The sequence below is a fragment of the Myiozetetes cayanensis genome, unplaced genomic scaffold (assembly GCF_022539395.1).
Source record: "Myiozetetes cayanensis isolate MyiCay16 unplaced genomic scaffold, myiCay2020 scf1, whole genome shotgun sequence".
NCBI lineage: Eukaryota > Metazoa > Chordata > Aves > Passeriformes > Tyrannidae > Myiozetetes > Myiozetetes cayanensis.
Genome location: NW_026086604.1, coordinates 21,246,024 through 21,267,573, shown reverse-complemented (window position 1 = coordinate 21,267,573; position 21,550 = coordinate 21,246,024). Strand labels below are relative to the sequence as shown.

Below are 21,550 nucleotides of genomic sequence, written 5' to 3'. Positions count from 1 at the left end.
AATAGCAGCTATGTGTTCCAGCATGCACAACTGCTCCTTCCACAAATTTTATGAAGAAATAGCCCATCCCTGTCATCTGGATCATTACTGGGTGTGCAAAGAGTACTGACCTGACACGGACCCCTGAGGATCACACCGCTCATAACCAGCCACCAGTTAGACCTCAAACTGTCGCTGGCTACCCTTTGAGCCCGGAAGTCCAGACAGTTTTCCACCCATTTTAATTCTACTCCTTCAGTCCATAATTTTCCTGGGGACTGAGGTTAGTTTTTCTAGTTTATAGTTCATAAAATCATCATAGAATCAGAGAATGGTTTGGTTTGGAAGGGACCTTAAAGATCATCTAATTCCAACTCCTCTGCTAAGGACAGGGACACTTTTCATTAGACCAGGTTGTTCAGAGCCCAGTCCGACCTGACCTTAAACACTACCAGCTTCTCTGGGCAACCTGTTCCAGTGCCTCACCACCCTTGCAGTGAAGAATTTTTTCCTAATGTCTAATCTAAACTTACTTTCACTTTGAGCCCATTCCTGCTTGGCCTGTCACCTGGCTCTTGTAAAAAGTCCCATCCATCTTTCTTGTAGGCTCCCTTCAGGTACTGGAAGGTCACCCCAAAAGCTTCTCTTTTCCAGACTGAACAGTCTCAATTCTTTCAGCCTTTCCTCATAGGAGAGGTGCTCTGTCTCTCTAATCAACATGGTGACCCTTCTCTGAACTCACTTCTGTATCCTGCTACTTTAAATTGTACAATATTTGCCTTTTTTCAGTCATTTGGGACTTCCACTAATTGCAACAACTTTTCCAAGATGACAGAAAGCAATCTCTCAGTGACATTGGCCAGCTCTCCCATGCAGCCCATCCAATACCATTAATTTGTATTTACCCCATTTACCTAAACAATTACCTAAACTATCCCTAACTTCATTTTCCTAGACCATGAGTGTAGTACCTTCTCCTCCATCTTCCCAATTCTGCCATGCAGAGACCTGAGAGCTACTTTTAAGTTTAAACCACAGCAATTACTTCCATAGTATTCTTTCATTGCTTGCTATTATAGCTAATATAGCAAATAATATAGCACTTCAGCAGCATTTTCTCCCCAAAAGTTCTAGAAGTTTTACATGGAAAGGAGGCTGTATAAGCCTCTCGACTGGCTGTGCAGGGCACACTGGAGGTTTGAACCAAGTATGATTTTGATCCAGAATCAGGAAGGTTTTTAGTAACAGAGGCTCAGATACTATACAGAAAACTTGTCCCTTCCTGAAGCAGCAAACATATCACACTTTCATTTGCAGGTGACATTTTAAGTGTAAATGTTTGAGGCTTCTGAAGACTGCTTTTGATAGTAGTCCAAACTGAACAAATACTAAGCTCAGAAATAATTTATAGACACATTGTCCTCAAAGGAGCAAGTTCAAAATTATTTCAGTGGCAGCCTCTCCAGGACTTCGTTAACATTTATAAACTGCAGAATGAGAACCCTCCTAACTGTTTGTCTTCAAAACTCATTCTGCAGATTGGGTCTACAGTGGTACTGAATTTCTGAAAAGCAGAATTTATTGAATACCATATTTTTTTTCCCCCAGGTATCTCTTTCCAGTGACATGATATGTGTTTTCGTGCAACAATTTCAGTCAATTCAGCCATGGAGTAGACCACAGAAAAACACTTAATTGTGAAAGAAACCGAATATACATTTGTATTTTATATTGGCAAATTCTAAAGAAAGTATCATAGGCTGCATAGGAATGCAAGAGAGAAGATACAAAGTTACTCTTCTGGTTCTGACATCATCTGCTATCATCAGTGAACAATTTGTGCTTCCTCAGTTTCCCCTAATGATAGCAGTTACCTGAGGGTTGCTTATGAACTACTTTTTGCTGAAAAGGTGCAATAGAGAGGAGGAGTCATCATTACCTTCCTAAAAAAGCTGGACCATCTTCTGCAGGAATCATCAGACCTTGCAGTTATTTAACTCAAGAGCAGCTTCACCTGAGCAAATGTTGTGGATGTGCGTAAAGAAAAGAGCAGCATAAGTGGAAGCATAAGCTTCTTATAAATGTATTTTAGGGACACATAAACAAGTCTGTCTGCAGGGACAAAGCACGGACCTCAACAAGAGAAGCACTTTATTGGAATTCTCCATCCAAAGTGCTAGTAAACCTAGTTATGATTTACTGTCCATCAGGGCCAATCTGTCCACAGCTCTCAAATGTTTTCATGACAGAACTCTGTCTCAATCACCATGTACGGCTTTGGAAATCCACTAAAGAAAATAGGCATTTCTCCTGTTGCTTAGATGGCTAAACTGGATTTTAAAATAGTTCAGTTCTATTAACTATATTAAACCTGAGGAATGACCTTCTGGGACAGGAAAATTTTGTAGTTGTTGCTGCTGTTTTTAAAGAAAGCTGAAATAAAGAAATAGCTGAAAGCAGGGATTTTCAGACTCTGGTATCCAGATTCCTGAGACACTGTGGATTACTCCTTAAAATGTACAACTTCATCTGCTACTAAGAGAGCAAGTTAGTTTTCAGTGGTCTTATTAACCATTTGTTGTCGGTTGGGATAATCCATATGTCACAAAATGTTTATGGATTTAAAACTGGAAGCAGTTGAAAACCGTTAATGTGGCACTGTGGAGGAGAATGAAATTGAGCAGCTTGGTTTCTCAAAGTGTAAATACTCCATCCCTACAAGCAAAGACTTGAGGGTTTAGAGCATTGGCATCTTATAGCTATCCCAAATTCCTTTCGAGAATGTGTAATGTACAAACACCTCACCTCCGGAGAGCTACTCAAAGTAACTTACACAAGTGAATTAGAGATATGAGACAGAAAACTTAAATTGTCTGAGGACAAAGGTTATTGTGAAAAATCCTGAAGCAAAGTGATTTTACCTAAACAAGGATTGTCTGGATTGCCCGCCAGACTCACAGCAACAACAACCAAAGCGCAATGGAAGGTGATGAGAGCAGGCTGAGAAAGATCAGTGTTCAGTTGTCCATCTCTGATCAGACAGTTGTGAAGAAACAAAAACCAAACCTATCCCCAGTCAAGTCACAGAAGTGATTGTCTAGAATTTTTATGCCTTACATCCCTTAAATGGGTAACTTCTAGAAGAAGGACTTCTACCACTATTTTCCACACACGTATGCATTGCAGTTCACGTGAAATTTAGGGGTGGGGCATTTTTCCGATGAAAAGTTCTTGTTCATAAAATGCAACAGGGTTACTCCAGAAGTTTGGTGTCTACTTGGTCTTTGCAGGGTTCACTTGGAATATAATGCTCCTGAATTTCCCTGTACCTTGCAGACCAAACTTGACTGGAGCCATGGGTCAAGCCAACCACCAAAAAAAGAAGATCTGTAGTCTGTTAAGCAGCTATTTAAAAAATGCTTACAAACAGATGAGATTTCAAAGAACCACTAAGCTGGCAAGAAGATTTCTGGAGAGCCTCTAAATATCTTTCATTCCAATATGGTCTTGCCAGTGCCTCTGTCATTTGTTTCACATTTGTTTAAGCTGGTCTTGAAGACTTACTATAATGAAAACATTATAGACCAGCCAGTCTGTCCCAGTGCTATTCTTAGTGCTTGGGGAAGTTTTTCTACTATCTAACCTAAGTCTTTCCTGCTGCAGTTTAAGTGTATTAACTCTTTCTTCTTTTCCTTGGGAACCCAGAGACATAGTTACTTTTTCCTCTTGCAGCAGGTTTTTATGTGAAGTTCATTTTTTCCATTCTTGGTATAGTAGTTCACACTTGTCCCTATTGATCATCAACCTGAGTTGTCTTTTTAAGTATCTCTTTAGTGACCACTGCCTAAATTCTCATCCTGCTCTCAGCTTACATGCTGTATGTTTCTGGTTAGTGTCATCTCATAGTGTAGGAAGACTCTATTCCATTTGATCTATAATGAGTATGCCAGATAACCTCAGACCCTTTGGTGCCCCACTCTATAGATCCTTCCATGTTTTACTCTCTGAGTACATTGTTCATGCAGTTTGGAGCAACCTTGCAATAGTCATTTCCTTTTTGTCTTCTTCTGTCCTTAATGATAAACATAACTTTGAACTTTTATCCATGTTTTTTAAGATCAGAAAGTTAGTTCAAAGGGAGCCATTTTGTACACTGAGGGGCTGGACCATGCTGTATTCTGGTAACATCTGGAGATCACAGTGCTTTTGTGCCTGACATTAAAGGTGTTGATCCTATGTGTGTGTTTTGGGTTTTTTTCATAGATGGAACGCCTTGCAGAAGTAGTTTCTGCAGGTAGATTACCTCTTTTGTTAAGGAAAAAAATACTGAAATATGTTGATTTGTATAAACAGGATCTATTTTGATGAAATGAGGATAGAAAATAACAGAATGATGAATATTTCACTAAGAATAAACATTTAGGTAGAATTTAGAGTGATGCTAGAAACTAATTTTTCAAGATTTTTATGTATGAAGTCAGGAAAATGTGCATGATTGGAGTATTTGGTTTTGCTGTTTTATTTCACTTTATGAGAAAAATTTGGGGTGCCTTTTATTTTCATTTGAGTTTGGAAAAGAGAAAAGCAGAATTGTGTCATTTGCTACAAAATGGGAAGTCCAGCTTTTCCTAGCTCTGCCTTTGTTGTCTGCCTGTCTTATGGATTCCAGGAAGCTGCACTTTTTGCATCATGTATCACTACAACAAGACAGTTATTACTTTAATCAAAGGAAACCAACCCTTATACTCTACAAGCTACTCTCTGGACTTTGATGCAGACATGAACCAAGCTAGTTCCAGTTTTTAGCAGACTGTCCCCTTCATAACTTAAGGTAGAAGCCACCAACAGAACTATTATAATCTCTGGAAAGAAAAATGAGAAGTACATGAGATATATCTATATATATAAACAGCATTATTATATTATAGAAGATAACAATTCACCTTTTATAGTAAAACCAGAGGATCAGAGCAGCAGCACTAACCAGCTTTAAGACACACTTCTCTGGGCAACATGTAATCAAATGGAGAAAATCAGCACCACAAGATGTTTCAAATACCAGGATTAAACCTAAATTTAGTAAGGATGGAATACTGCATGGGAGAAAGGTCCAGGAAAGGCTATGCAACTCAGTGATATGAATGCAAGTTCCTGCTCAGAAAGTCCTTAATCTGTTGATGACAGGTGTACTGAAGGAGGAGACCCTGTTTCTCCCATTCTTTCTCACAACATTGGCTGCTGCCAGAGAGAGGGAAACAGGCTGGATGAATCTTTGGGTTTTCCCCCAGTTCAGCTGGTTTTTTGTTCTAAGCAGTGCTTGCCTACATCGTCTAAATAATGCTAAATGATCTGGGTAACCAGGCTCATGGTTCACGTTACAGTCAGTGGCCTTTTAGATGCAGAAATGTTCTGAGTTAAAGTGTTAGATGTAAATCATGATGCACTCTTTCCTTTGAGCCTTTGTATAATGTAAGTCCAATGCCCTCGTCCTGCAGCCAGGTACCTGTGGCTTCTTGCTACAACGCTTGGCTCAAGCTGAAAGGCAGTGTAAGGCAGATGGGAAGGGAAAAGGGAGAGGGGAGGTGAAGTGGCTGGGGTAGAGCTGTGTGGGTCTTAGCTTTCAGCTTTCTAGAGTAGCTACTCTCAAACAAAAGCATCTTTTAGTTGGTTTTCAGATTTAAACCAGAGATAAGCAGGAAGTATTAGTGAAACCAATTACTGTTATTGACTCCCTGCATATTTTTTCTGTTCTATTCTTTAAAAATGCTAACTGAATCTGTAGGCAGATGAGATTGCAGCAGCAGCCCTTCATTGCCAAATTAGAGACTCTGAGATAAGCTGAATGGGTTTGAAATATATTTTTAAAAAATAAAGGTTGTTAACTAACTGTCTTTTCATTCCTATTTCAGAGCAGAATGAAGGGCTGGCACATGTGCTACAGGTGTCACTTGAAAGGAGTCTATAGATAAATACTGCTGAAGGCTGGGCAGTTGTGGTTTTTGTCGCACTCAGGTGTTAACTGGTGCATCTTGCAGCCTGAACCAGGCCCTTGCATTCATAGCAGCTGCTGGAGAAAGAGGCAGCAGTCTGGTAGGCTACTGTATGCACAGTGTGTGCTGGTTTCAAGAAAGCCATAGTGCATTCTCGTTTTGTTGTCTCTGCTCTCTAGGTTGCAGAAATAGATGGCCACTTATAGCCAAAATGCCTTGTTTTGGCAAAGCCTAGATTAATTTTCACCATGAAGAAGGACTATGGAGGTTCCTAAGCTATTTGCATAGAACTGCCACTGCCAGCCTTGAAATTGTTAGTAGTGCTCCAGCCACCATTTCTCTTGAGCTTGTAACCAAGAACATGAAGGAGATTGGATCTGACAGAACAGCTCTCGCTCTCTTGCTGTGCTGCAGTGTGAGAACCACAGGCTGAGCATGTCAGGGCTTCAACACTCCACTGCAGCAGGTTGTTGTCTTGGCCTGAACAATTTTAGACCTTCTGACTTACAGCTAAGAAACAGATTTCCTTGTGCAGCTGAAACTAATGGACGAGTTTTAGACATCTTAATCTTAAAAACAGCCCAAATTATACACATCTTTAATTTTAAATCCCCAAGATATGGTAACTGGGAAGCATTGAGGAAACTTAATTAGTCTGCCTGCCTCTTCCTATTGATCCAGATTGTTATGTACTTTTCCTGTCCACTAACACCTGCTGGCTAGATTTTAGGGCAGATGTTCATGTGCAGTCATCATTAAAAGCAGATACATTGGATGCTATTGAAACCTCTAAGTGCTCTGCATTTATGTCTTTTATTTCAGGATGCTTGGGGGAAGGAAGGAATCATCACACAGTTAAAAATGTCATTTTCTTTCTCTTTTCCATGCAGTTCTTCTCTTTCACTCAGACAAGTAGCTGCCAGGAAATCTGTTACGGGTAAAATGATTTTGAGGCATGGTGCTCTGGTTTTGAGAACATTATCTTGGATTAAAAACTTTTTCACTCAGTATACCGAACCCAGTCATAATTTCACTATCCCTTAGCCCGAGTAATGACTTAAAGTTTCTAATTACAGAGCAAGAGAACTGTGTGTGTCCCTGGGGCCTGAGCTAAGAGAGCGCTAAGAAACACTCCTGTAATAATTTACCAGGCATGAGAGCTCCTGCCTGCTGAGACAGCTCTCGTGCCTCTGTGGAAATGTGCAAGATCACTGCTTTTCCTGTGTCTTGGATCAGTCCTCTCCAGCCAACCTTCCCTTGGCTTCACCTCCCCAGGCTTTGCAAGTCATGGCTTGGCCCCTGTCCCCAGCCCTCATTACATCTTACGTGTGCAAAAACATTTGCCTCCCCATTTAAGGTGTAGAGCATCCTTTTTGCAGAAAAAAAAATTGAACAGAATTTAATATATGTTCACATCGTGGATAGTGTAATTCCATGCCTTTTGCTGCTTTTTTTCAGATCATTCTCTCTTCTTCCTGATTTGCAGTGCATTTCAAAATCGAGATAGGGAAAAGTATGATTGCTCTTCCACTGTTTCAAGGAGTGAATATTTGGCTGCTCCATTTGCTAAATAGAGAGCAGTAAAGGCACTCTGGGTGCCTCATCTAATTCCAGATAAGCCTTGGGCTCTTGATACACAGCGCAAGAATCTAATTACTGAAGTAATTATTATTGCCTTCTCTGCTACACCACATTTTTCAAAACCTTTGGAGTCACAGTGCTGGACCCTGCTGGCAGTGGTAGGACATAATGGCAGTCTGTCAGCCTTGAAATAATTTGACTGTACTTACCTAGAATGAGTTACTTATTTAAAATCTCACTTGTCTATTTTTTGACCCTGAAAAGAATATGTGACAGGGGAAATATTCCCTTCTTCACTCAGTACATTTTAATTTCTATGGCTGCATTTCTGAAAAGGTGATGCTTTTTCTTCACCTCCTCTGAAGAATCTGATAATAGCTAAGGCTAAGGTTGTACTACTCAGAACTAATGAGACTTGCTAGTTTTTCTTCTTTTGTGTCAGTCCTTGTAGGAGTGGGAGATGGAAACTATTCTACCAATAATCATGCACAACTATTTTGTAATGATGGACCTTAAAGAGAGAAGAGTCATCCTCTCTTTTTTTGCTATGAGATGCCTGTCAGTTTTAAAGTAAGGATGTAAAAGTAAAGTGAGGATGTAAAAGTAAAATAAGTATTGGCCAGAGTGTAAAAATTTTTCATTCGGATGCTATTTTGAGGTAACACTTTTAATTCCAGTTTGACTGAGTACTCATTGCAGTCCCTTGAATTTATAGCATGCCATTCTATTTAGCAAGTGCACATACACCTCCTGAAAGCTTTTAAATTATGAGTTAATTGCTATACCTCTGTGTTTATATTTATAAATATAATGTGTAAAAAAAAGTCTTCAATTTATGCATTTGAAAGGAACACTTGCATTTGAGGAGCATGTCTTTCCCCTGTGAAAGGCAAGCATAGCAATGCAGAGATTAAGATTTTTTTTTTTTTAAGGAATGTATTAAATTCTAGCTTCTCTGTACAAAAATACTTTCAATCATTTGGTGATAATCTTGCTCTAGGCTACTAGGAATTATCATCACTTGCTCTTTTTCCCCCTTTGCATTTGTCTATAGGTGATGTTTGAATATAGCACCATAAACAGCTTTGCAAGAGAGTACTTGTGCTTGATCTCTTTGACTAAATCCAAATTGAAATTATTTTAATTTATACAGCTGTAAACACTGCTTTAAGTCTTAAAATGGGCACCATGTATAAGAATGATGGTGGGGAGTATTTAAGCTAATAGAGGTTTATTTAGTTTTTATTGTGTAGAGTCTGGTCACTGTTATCAGACATTTACATTTGTTGTATCATGTGTGAAATGTGCCTTTTGGAGCTGCCTATCACTTTTCTGTAAAAGTATATAATTTAAAATGGGACCTGTGCACATTTTTATTCACAAGTGGTGAAAAACATATACTGATCCTTGATTTGTGCAGAATTATGATTGTGATGGAGATAATCAGAATTTTCTAGAGGAGGATTTTCAAAGCTACACTCAACAGCCTGGCACTCGTGGCAGCTGGACCCACTGATGCCTTGTTCTGCTTCTGTTAAATTTCACCCAGCCAGTCTGCTTTCCACATTTTAAGTGGAACCTTCAACCATATAGATCTAATTTGAACAAAACCAAAAAAACCCTCAAATTTATAAGAAAACAGCGGGTTCTGTGTGTAGTAAAACAGAATGCAGTAAGCCCGTGTTTAAGACAAATGCTATTCACATTTACTGGTGGGACTGAGGCCCTTTAACTGAAAGCAAACAGGTTAAAGTTTCAACTTAAAATTAATTGGCAGCTTCTTCTAGTGTTCTTTCTAAGCTTATATGACTTCTTTCGCTCCTGATATATTTGCATTTTGACAGGTCACTCACTATGTTTGCACTGTGGCAAAGTAGCTATCACAGCAACTCAAATTTACAGGTTGGCAAAACTATACTAGTTAGGGACATTGCTTTATTTGCTTTGTTTTCTAGGATTAGTTCTGCTCTATGGATTAGCCAGTGCCCACATACAAGTAGTGATACATTACAGAGTCAGAGCAGGTGTGAGAAATTTACTTCCCTCCTTTAAAGGACAGAAATACTTTAATTTCCCCTTTTCCTAATGAAGCCCAAGGTAATTTCATGAGACATTAAAACAGAGAAAGATTCTGAGATTATGAACAAACAGTGTTACAACAGGTGTCTTCACTGTATCTTAATTATTTTTATCTTTTTTTTTTTGTTAAAGTGTCTTGCTTCTTTGCAGTTTTGCTGACAAAAAATATGCAATTTGTTTTTTAAAAAAATTGAATAGTTCTCATTCCTGCTACTTTGTGTTCATCACCCATTGGACATGATCTCTAGACCAGAACAGGAAGGCTTTGTGGTTCTCTGAACCCTACCCCTAACCCTAATGGTGGCTGAGGCTCAGGTGCCCAGCACCATGAGTGGCCCAGCTGAGAAGGGTGTGAAGGGAGCACTGTTGGTGCTGTGCTCCCTTTCGCATGCCTTTTGCAGCCCCAGAAAAGGCCCCTGGAGCTGTAGGCTTTGTGGCTCTCTGAAGCCTAACCCTAAAGATTGACTCACACATCTGAATAGTCCTGAACCGTGCAATAAGACCGCCTCTGAACTTTGGCTCAAGAACCTCTCAGTGTTTCTGTTACTAATGAACGTGCTAAATATACACTGGTTTGTAGGTCAAATGAAAGAGATATTTCATCACCAGTATCTGGAGCATTGAACATGTTATGAAATAACTTAATGGTTTAAAACTCAAGTATGCATTACTCAGAGTAACCACAGATATTTTGAAGAATATTTTATTGTTGTAGGCCTAGTATATTCTTCCAGCTTTGTCTGGTGGTCCTCCATCTAAAATTCACTGTGAACTTGAAGAGTTTGATAGTCTCAATGGCGTGTGAAAGTAGAGACAGTAAAAACCATTGCTCATCCTGTGGGTGTGCTTGTATAAATGCTGTTTTAGTTTCTGTGATATGAAATATAACGGACTTAGTAGTGTGTTTAGGATGTGTTTTACTTAAATTAGGTGATTGGTTTGGTGGTGGGGGAGTTTGTTAACTTTTTTTTCATTACTAGTTAAGCTCCACAATGGTCATTAACTGGCTTTTTTCACCATCTGGGCAGAAAGGAGCTCTGCTTAGTTGGGTCCTATGAATATTGGCATTTCTAATAGTCAACTGCTTGCTGGGAAGGGTCCTACAGGAACTTTTGTGATTAAACATCCAGCTGTAATCATATCTAGGAGGGAAGGTTAGAGCAAATGGAGACCACCTGCACATTTCCTAGCTATCTCCAGAATCCTCTGCAAAAGCAGACCTAAAGGCTTGCTTTAAGTTGGCTTGTGAGTTTGACTCTAGGGAATTGCTCCATTGATTGTAAAATACAAGGAAACCTCTTGAATGGATTGGAAATGTAAATGGATGCAAACACTTTCTGCAAACGGAAATGCTACTCAAAATCCTGACACGTGGGTCATTTTCATGGTTCCCGCTCCCCACACCTGACTTTCAAACAGTCCAAGAGTGCCTGTTTCCAGCACATTTCTGGGGAGATTTGGAAGTTGTTGTAACGGGATGGAGCAAGGGTCTTAGCCCTGGGCATCAAAGCACTTCAATAGTTTCTGAGCAAGCCTGTATCAGCTACGTGGTGCAGTTATAGAGGGAGTACAGAGAGATACAGAAATGCCCTTTGTCAGGAAAGATGGCTCTCATGGGTCCCAGTATTCACTTGGCCCTTGTGTGTGACACTTAAAGCTTAATGGCATTAAAACAAATCACTTGTTCAGTCTTTAACTGCTTTACTGAGCTGAAGCATAAACACATGAAAAGAATTCTGAATTAGAATTCTGATTTTGCAAAGACTTTTATCCCATTTACAGTGTTTAAAAGAGAATGCAAAATGTAAAGGATTTATAATATCAACTTTTTAAGTAGTCTCTGCATAACATTTGTAGCCATGTACCTAATTTTAAAGAAAGCACAAATGAAATAAACTATATTAAAATATACACAACACATCCAAACATAAACAGACATCTAATACAGGCATTATAACCCTTCTAAATTTGTATGCTCTATGTAGGGAATCCCCTAAATAAGGTCTGTGATTCACTTAACCAGGGTCATCACAGACCCAAGATAGAAAATATGAAAATAATTCAAGAGTCCATGTTGCTTTGGAAGAAAGAAGTCATGCCTCACCAGTCTAGCAAGGCTTTTTTCAGGAGTTTTTAATCATTTTTGAGGCTGGATCTGGTCAGTAAAGTGCAATTGAGTCGTTAAAAGCTCCTGGATCAGACCTTTAGAGGATGAAGGTACTGTGAGATGAGAGTCAATCTGCTGGAGGGTAGCAGGGCTCTGTAGAAAGACCTGGACAGGCTGGATAGGTGGGCTGAATCCAATGGTATGAAGTTCAGGAAGACCAAGTGCCAGGTCCTGCACTTTGGCCACAACAACCCCCTGCAGCACTACAGGCTGGGCACAGAGTGATTGGACACGGCCAGGCAGAAAGGGACCTGAGGGTACTGATTGATAGCCCACTGAACATGAGCCAGCAGTGTGCTCAGGTGGCCAAGAAGGCCAATGGCATCCTGGCCTGGATCAGGAACAGTGTGGCCAGCAGGAGCAGGGCAGTGATTGGCCCCCTGTACTTGGCACTGGTGAGGCTGCACCTCAAGTGCCATGTCCAGTTCTGGGCCCCTCAGTTTAGGAAGGATGTTGAGGTGCTGGAGCAACGAGGCTGGTGAAGGGTCTGGAGCACAAGTGCTATCAGGAACAGCTGAGGGAACTGGGATTGTTTAGCCTGGAGAGGAAGAAGCTCAGGGGAGACCTTATCACTCTCTACAACTACCTGAGGTTGTAGCCAGGTGAGGGTTGGTATCTTCTTGCAGGCAATTAGTGACAGGACAAGAGGACACAGTCTTAGGCTGTACCAGGGGAGGTTTAGGTTGAACATTAGGAAGACATTTCTTCACAGAAAAGGTGGTCGGGCCTTTGAATGGGCTATCCAGGGAGGTGGTGGAGTCACTGTCCCTGGGGGTGTTTAAGAAAAGACTGGATTTGGCACTTAGTGCCATGGTCCGGTTGATAAGGTGGTGTTAGGTCATGGATTGGACTCGATGATATCAGAGGTCTTTTCCAACCTGGTTGATTCTGTGAGAGGTATTTTCCTTCTTCAGAGTAATACCTGATTAAAAGAAGGTAGAAATAACTTGCCGGTCTTGTTAATAGAGAAAGGCTTTAGGCTGCCCAGCCACCTTTTTTTGGCACTTTGGATGTTCACAAAAATGAGTGTTAGCTTCAAAGAAAGTGAACATCAAGAATAGCAAGTTGACAAAGTTTTCTGATGACTGCTTCAAATATTTCATACCAAAACTGAAGCTGACTGTGAAAATGTGACAGTAATCTTATAGTAGAAAATGCCTAAACAATACAACAGCCAGTAATATTTTTGTGTCAATAAAAGCAGAGTGATGCAGTATGGGAGCTATGCATACACCCAACAGGATCCATGTTATTTTCAAGGAGAATGTTCTGAGAATCTCTGTGGATAATTGTCTGAAATTGTCAAATTTCAGGGGATGGTAAAAAACAGTTTCGTGCAGCTAGGGAAGGAAGGAAGGGAGAAAAAAAACCAGAAAGCATCCATAGGTGATGTGTTGTGCTATGCCACACTCACATCTTGAGTCCATTCACATGCTGGTGTTTGCAGGCAGTTTGAGCTTTTCATCTCAGGTAAGGTGAAATGCAATTAGAAAAGGGAGAAGAGTCACCAGAAGCCTCTATCCTCAGAGATATCACCTAGTTTCTGAAGAGGGCTATGCAGCTTGGGAAAAAGCTGCTGAATTTAGTGTGATAATAGTGTATTAAGCTATTAATGGTATGAAGGTGAATGGAAAAAGAGAGGGTGCTACTACTACAGCTCCTGAAGTAAGAACTGTAGTGTGCCCACATGAAATGCTCAGGCACACCATACATTGCCACAGGGAGCTGTGGGCAGAGGTGGAAATAGATTAAAAATGGGATTAGTAGGCCTGTGAAGGATCTCTCCATCCCAGGTAGTAAGCCTACAAATGAGTTGTGTTTGGGCAGCACCAGCTAGGGAGACTTACCCTTTTCTGTTTTCTTTTTTAAAGAAAGAGCCTTGCTGTTTGAAGACAGAGGTTGGATGAGTGGAAGAAGAACTTCCAGTGCCTTTTACTGTTGAAGCTTTATCTGGGGGCTTTGTGGGGTTTTTTCCAGTCGAGGGCTGTTTAGGATATTATTTTAGAGTTTAATCAACTGTGCTCTATGGAGTAGAACTGCTTCCTTCCCTGAGTCCTCATTCCACAGGATTTCACGTGAGTTTAGATTGGATCCCCAGCTGTCCCTGGTCCTCTGCTGCAATAAGTGAAAGGTTAATGCATTGCAAAAGTAACTGTGATAATCCTGAGCAATAATTTAGCCTGTTTAGTGTATCCAGAGGATAAATTCTCAAATGCATTAAGCAAAACAAGAAATAATGCACTCTTCATATTGTCTCCCTTACACTGAAGTCCCATTTAATTAGCTACTGAAACAACCAACTGAAAGCTTTCCCTCTGTCTTGGTGTTTGAATCATGAATTTTAAAGACTTTTGAGAGAGTGACTCAGGAGGTGAAACAGCAGGGCTTCTGATGTTATTTATAAGCTCTGTACTGGAAACTATTTCAATGTCTGTAGCCATGAAACTCAAGCAACGTAGCCTGTAATTTCATCATTTGAGACTAAGTGACAGGAGAACTAATGCTGTCAGCACCCCTCTAAACAGCATTAGTGTCTCCATTGCCTCTACTTACTTGAAAAATGGATAATGAAATAATTGGCATTAAAGCCAGCTGTCAGCTACAGGTTATCCCACAAAAGAAGAGGTTAATATGAGCACCAAAATACATGCAATAGATGCCGGCAATAATCGGGTTTTCATTACAGTAATGGTTCTGCAGACCGCGGTTAAATGAGGGCAGCACAAAACACCCATGCAACACCTAGCACAAGCAGCCAAGTGCTCCACGGGGCTTGCAGCTGCAGGGATGCTGTGGCATGGATAGAGCCTTCCAGCCAGCCTATCCTAAATACAAATACTGTTGCACCAGATTTAGTCCTTGATCACTTGGGATTTATGACTTTGATGGGTTTTAGAAAGATACAAAATGAAAATTAAAAACAAATAAGAAATTGTGTTCCTGATCCTATCATTCATCTGTTTTTCCTTTGGTAGGTCTTTGACACATATCCTTTAAAGGAAAAGTCATGTGTCTTCCCACCTCTGCCCTGAAGTTTTGACCTTCCTCAAACCTTGTCAAAATGTGTGGGGCAGCAATGCTCCAGTTATGAGAAGTGACAAGCTATTGATTCTTTTACTGTATGGGAATATATGTACCCCCACACTCTTGTTCCATAGGGTGTGTAGGGACACAAAGCTGAGTTAGCACTCTGATGTGAAGAGGAGAATGCTCATAACTTCAGTGTTTGTGCTTTCCTGGTATACATAGCAGTTTTTAACTGTGTAGAAGATTGTGATGTGTCCCTTTGCCTCTTGTTTTGCTATTTTTAAGTACTTGATGTAAAGGAGAAGGACATACGTGTTTAATCAGGTCTTGCTTTATTTTCAAAGCACTGTAGTTTTTTAGTACATTTCTGAACAGTTTCGTTGACATTAGGAAGGTCTGAGACTGGAATAAACTTGATCATGAAATAAAAGAGTTTTTCTTGTTTCTTAAAGTAAAAACAGGAAACAAAAGCAATCTTTAATAGATAGGGAAAAAACGAATCTGTCTTTATAGACAGGAAAATCTCTACAAAAATAAAATTAAGGTTTCAGATCAGGCATTTGTGTTGACATCTTGCTACAAGCAGTACCTTTGACAGTGCACAGATTTGTCTTGGCACAGAGGTGAAACTTGAACACAGACATACTTGGAAGATGCAAGAGAGGCACGTGTTATCTCGCAACACCTTTCTTTTATATTTGTAAACTTCTGGAAACATTGAGCAAAATATCCCTCGTTAAGGCATTTCCAGCTTTGCTGTTAGTAGGTAGTACAGCTTGCTCAACAGGGCACTGGTCTCAGCTCAGATGTCTGGCATCTATTCCTTTTTCATCTGCTGTGAGAAAATGAATGTGTCATTTCATCTCTGCATGCTTCTTCCATCCTTCAACCCCTCTTGTCTGTTTAGAGTGTATGTGCTTCTGAGCTGGTGTCCTTTCTATTTGGAGATGTAGATATACTGTGCAAAATAGGGTCAGGTCCTGCAGGGACTACTGTAAAAGGAAACCTGAAAAAGTTACATGCTTTTTTATGCATCATTAGCATCTTAACTTCACTGTATATGGCAGCATACATGTAGAGGTCAGTATCCCGAAGATCTAACTGTAATACTGAATATCCAAGAGTGGTTATACAAACAGTGGGGATTTTCCCATTGTATCTGAAAGATTCATGGAATAGTTGTGAAGTTTACTTGAAGCAAAGACTGTTGAGAAGCTATTGATAGGGCTCTATGGGAAACATGTACTGACTTCAAGACTCACATTTGGCTTCCTTTGGCAATTAAGTGCCATTTGGGATATAAAAAGGAAAGAAAAGAAATGCAGAGAGAAGTGTAATGCAAAACATTTTAAGATGAAAAGTTATTCTGGAGTTACTGCATTATTTCCCCCTTGAACATACTTGTGTTTTATGGAAGCTGTCTTTGTAATCATCCTGATAATCAGTAACTGGTTTTCCAGTCAGTGTTTTCACAAATGACAATAATTTAAATGCTTAAGTATCTGTCACTAGAGTTCTGTTCTAATGATGACTTATCACAGCAATGCTTATGAAGACAGTAGCATCTGATGGAGCTTGACAAGAAGCAGTGGTTGTCATTGGCCTGCTCTTCATTGTGGGTCATTCATCCTTTTTACCTCAATGGTAGCATCTCATCTGCTTAAGGTGGCAAGGAAAAGTTGTGTTAAACAGTTAATCAATGTGTGAAGAGTTGGTGTTTAATGTGAACGTAAGGAAAGTCAGTATCCTTATCATCAGCTAATTAATATTCACATTGTGCATTTCATGCTGAGACTAGAAGCTAGAAGGAATGAACTGTATTTCAGAATTCCTACATGTGTGTGCATGTATTTTCATAAAGATACTCTTACAGAGCTGATTGCTAAAAATATATTGTCAGTATCCATTACCAAAGCAGCTGCTTTTACCTGCCTTATGCATCAAACCATGTATGAAATAGCTGGTTATGCAGAGACTCATGAAGTGAGCTTAAGACACAAATGAACTTGAGTTGAAGATTTTGTTTATCCTGTGTCAATTCTAAGAGATGTCTGAAAGAGCCAAGGAAATGGCACATGGGTTAGAATTCCACAGAATGGTTGACGTTGGCAGGCACCCCTTGAGCTCTCTGGGCAATGTGTCCCAGTGTTTGACCCTAGGGGATCACCAGTGGCACTAAATAGCTGCTGATAGGGGAAAGTACTGCACTAAACTAGGTAACTAAACTGTACTAAAGAGTACAGTTTACTTGTAATGATATTGTGAATTATCCATGTATTATTTCATTGAAGATGTAAATTATTAATTATTTTCAGTTTTTAATTCCCAGTATTTTTGATGCATTCAAATAGTAAGTATAGCATTTTTGGCAGCAGTTTTTGACATTCCCTGTTTTCATGCCACAGCACCTACTACATTCAGCTAGAAACAGTTTCTCACTGATTTCCTTCTTGGCCAGCATTGTTCTTCATGTTATTTGCATCACTGTAAACAGACTGAAAAAAGACAATTAAAGGGGGTTGTTTGGCAAACATCCCCTTTTTTCTTTATGGATGTTCTGCAAACAGGAAAAAAGAAAAGTGTATAAAATGTGACAGTGTAGCCCTGAGCCCATCTCTTCTTTTTCAGTTTGAGTATTGGTTCCACCTGGAAATCAGAATTAGATATGCAGTACATACCTACATAGCACCTCCCAGCTGAGGATTTTTAAGTACTTAATTAAAGCTTTCAGACACTTGTAAAGCTGCATGCTGTCTCCTTTCTAGGTGGCTAGCATGGACATAGGTGAATAACTGATAGGTCTATGAACCACAGGTACTCATCTGTTTTACTTGACAGCTAGCTTATATAGCTGGCAAAAATGAACCCCCAGTTGTTACTGACTGTTGTTCTTGAGAGAAATGTTACCTAATAATAACAACAAAAAAAAAAACAAAACAAGCCGATCAATGTTAGGTGAAATAACAAAATAGTTAGCAATTGAAGTTTTAAAAAATTGTATCTAGGGGTATTTTCCCACATTCTTTCAAGTTTCCAGAAGTGGCATGTTTGACTTTCAGGCAGATTTCCTTTGAGAAGGCTTAAAATTCAGTGGCTATCAAGGATGATGTTCTCTGAAACCTCACCGTTTGAAGCACTGTGCCCCCACCTTCTGTGGGATGGCTGATGTGCTCATTGCTTCTTCTGTTAGACTTTTAGAAAAAAGGCTGTAGGTTCCCATGGACTTCATTGAGGTAACCCCTCAATAAAGGGTTACCTGAGAGCCCCACAGAACTTCCCTCTTCACAGTCATCTGTAAGGATTGGTCTCAGTCCTGGGTGCATTTACTGGTGAAAGAGCACTATTCAGTGTCTTGCCATAGCCGGGCGACCTCTGGACTCATAAATGTCTCCAGGCAGCGAACATCAACATGGAGGAGTCTCAAGTTTGAAGCAGGAGACATGAAAATTGCTTGCAGTCATTTTTGTTCCCCAGGGTGTTTCTTGTCTAGAGGCTTGCATGAGGCCCTCGGCTGTGAACTGTTCTTGTGCCCAAAACCAAGAACATGGATTTTCATTTTTGTTTCTAATAATGTAGGATAGAACTGCTTTCTCAGGGTCTTTTCCTTAGTCTCACAGGATGTTTACAGGTCACTGATTTCAATGCTAGCCCACGACATGAAAGATACAGCACAGCCAGTTTGAGAACCTTTCTCTCTAGTCACACACTCTGATGTTTCTTGCACAGTAATTTCTTGATGTCAAAGTCTATAATTTTCTGATTTATAAAATCAATATAGAGAAAAGAAATCTTTTTCAGCATTTCAGGGAATTCAACATGACAAAGCAAAGGGTGTTTGTTCTTGTTCCTTTCACAGGGATAGAGTGCTACTCTGTAAATCCATAGTTACTGTGATGTCCTACAACAAATTCCAAGCAACCAATTTTTGTCTTGAGTCTTACAGAAGTTTTCAAAAACTTTAATGGGTTTGCCTCAGTGGCTTAATTTGTAATGTGTCTGTATTGCAAAAGTCCATCAGTTAAAGAATTTATCATTGTTCAATCGTTTTATGGTTGCATATATTTAAAAGGATTTAGAATCAAATTTTAAAAGTGAATATGAGTTGACATAAATTCAGTGTGAAAATTATTGGAACATAATTCAGCACCTGTAACGTACCCAGTGACTTCTGCGGGATTGCTTTGCTTCATGTCGGTAGCAAACAAGTCATTTAAGAACAAGAGTTTCTTAAAACAAAATCAGTCACAATAACATAAAACCATATGCTACAGCATTTGGTCTTTCTGTTTATCATCTCTCTTATGAAGGAATCTTCATCTTGTATGGATTTACAAAATGCATTAACTTTCTATTCCTTCTCTATAGAATAGCAGTGAAATGAGCAATCCAAGTCAGTCTCCATTACAGCAATAAAAACATGCCTGTTAACCACAGGGAGAGCTGGACTCTGTTCTGAATGACTATACAAGTGATCAAAAGATATGTGTTATAGGAATGTACAGTTGTACTGTGGGAAATTTTGCTTTCATTCTCTTCAAAGGCTTCAGGCATCTCAGGAAAACTAAGAAAAATCATAACAGTAAGTCTTACGAGTGCCCATGAGTTTATCAAAGCCCCCATCATCTTATACTGATTTCCACTGCATGTAAATAAATACATGAATCATTTATTCATTTTGATTATGAAACAATCCTGGGGTTTTCCTCCTTACTTGGCGTAGTAGGAGTAGCTTCAGTCTGTGTTTCCTCCTGCAGCCCATGGTTCATACTTGTGAATTCACGTCAGTGGATGTTCTCTGGGTTTGATGACCAAGCAAGGAACAGGTTGTGCTAGATGGGTCTTACCCTGGGAGCTGTGCAGCTCCTAGCTCTTGTCAGTGAGCAGGCCAAGGGAATCAGTGCAAAGGAACTGCAAGCAGTGCATCAGTGTGGTGGGGGAAAATATCGCATTTACTTATTTTCAAAATGTGTGGAATTCAGTTAATGATGGAATGGTTGTTGATATTACAACAAAGCAGATTGAGGCTGACAAAACCAGAGAAAAGGCAGAGAAAATGAACTGAGAAGGAAGGAATTTGAAGGGAACAGCACAGTTAGAGAGGGTCAATAGGGACTGGACTAGGCAGAGAATGACCAGGGTAAAAATTCTCTGCCAGTGTCTCTTCTGTGGGTCCCAGTGGGGTGGCAGCTTCTCCATCTCATCTTGGCTTTGATCTGCCTCTCCAGCCCACCTGGCTTGGGGAGTAGTCCTTTCCCTGCCCATGTGCTCCCAGAGGGAATCAGTAGTTCCTGAGTGATAAGAACTGTGGTTTCACTCACCTTGCTTATGAGGACTCCTGACTGTGAGAGGAATGTAGTCTTGGGCTCTCTGAGTTACCCCAGGTTATCTGGAAAATTGCTCTGGATCAGCACATCCTTGTGATGAACAAGGGCTCAAAAGCAGAAGCAAACTCTAAAGTGTTCCCCAACACAAATAACAGCAAGGAAAGGATTCATAACTCAATTGTAACTCACCATCAGAGCAGTGGGATAGGGAACAGGGGAAGCACTGCCATGGGGTTACTGTAGGGATTTTCCTGCTTGGACTCTGCTAGTTTCAGAGGAAAATGGATACATACTGTTGCTGAGGAAACGAGTCTCCCAGGGGAAGGTTGGCTTTTCTCTGATGTGAATTTTTTCTGCCTCATCATCACTTGAGTCAATTAACCTAAAATCTGCAAACTGCTTATGCCACAGCTCTGTACAGTTACTATATTTTGAATATATTATGAATTTTATACAGTTGCATGTGGATATAATCACAAACAGCCCAGGAACAGATTCAAGTTTATATTCTTCTTTAAATATTTGTATTCCTGTAATGGAACTTTGCCCATTTTTGTCTGTAGGTGCCAGCTTGCATAGTGACATCAGTAAATACTTCTGGTTTCATCATTCTCAAGGGGACACGATGACAGTTCAGGATCCAAACCAGATGAATCTATGTGCTGCTGTTTGGACTGTTGTCTCCTATGTAATTGCTGACATGGAGGAGATGTTGCCAAGGTAATAAAACAGCAAGAAAGAAGATTTCTGTTCTTCAATAGAGATTGTAAGTCCACTAATGCATGTGGACTACAGCTGTGCTAAATTCTACTTTTAACCTTGATTTTGTGCTTTATTATTGTATCTGTTTTCCTCAAAGTACATGCTCTTTTACACATTCCTGTTTCTTTTTGCTGTTTTGATCTCTTCCATTTGTCATTTTCACTTAAAATGTATTCTTTTAAGTCCTTCTTAAATTTCAAATGGAGATAGGACACCTCTTTGACAATGATATAATAACCATTTGTATTCACAGTGATCCCATGCCATAGGAAAAATGCACCAAATAAAGTTGTTGCATCAGAATAATAATGTATTGAGTTAGTGTACACGTTAAATCATTTTGTTTCTGTCTTTCATTCTATGCATTCAAATGAAGTACTATTAACCAAACAGCCCTTTCTTTTTACTGTTTTAAGGTAATACTGTAGTTTCTAGAAGTTTTCAGGTTATAGGAAAAATTAATTTTGTCTGTGTTAATGGTAATATATGGTAGAATGGTCAAATAATAGTCAAAATGCTAAAATAATTGGGCTTTTAGTAGTTTCATTCATCTCTGCTGTTAAATTTTACTAAAGGTTTATGTAAGACTCAGATAAACGAGGACACAGAGGATAGGAAGCCAACCAGAGGACTCTCATTTC

The 21,550-nt window shown here is 39.7% G+C and overlaps 1 protein-coding gene across 2 annotated transcripts in view; it reads left to right on the top strand.

Moving 5' to 3' along the window:
- Nucleotides 1–21,244, top strand: part of CPQ (carboxypeptidase Q) — a 146,691-nt gene extending 125,447 nt beyond the window's left edge. For both annotated transcript variants that reach the window (XM_050322765.1, XM_050322759.1), the window contains exon 8: nt 20,711–21,244. In XM_050322765.1, coding sequence (XP_050178722.1) covers nt 20,711–20,871 — 161 coding nt within the window. In that variant the 3' untranslated portion in view covers nt 20,872–21,244. The remainder of the gene's footprint in view (nt 1–20,710) is intronic.
- The last annotated feature ends 306 nt before the right edge of the window (nt 21,245–21,550 follow it).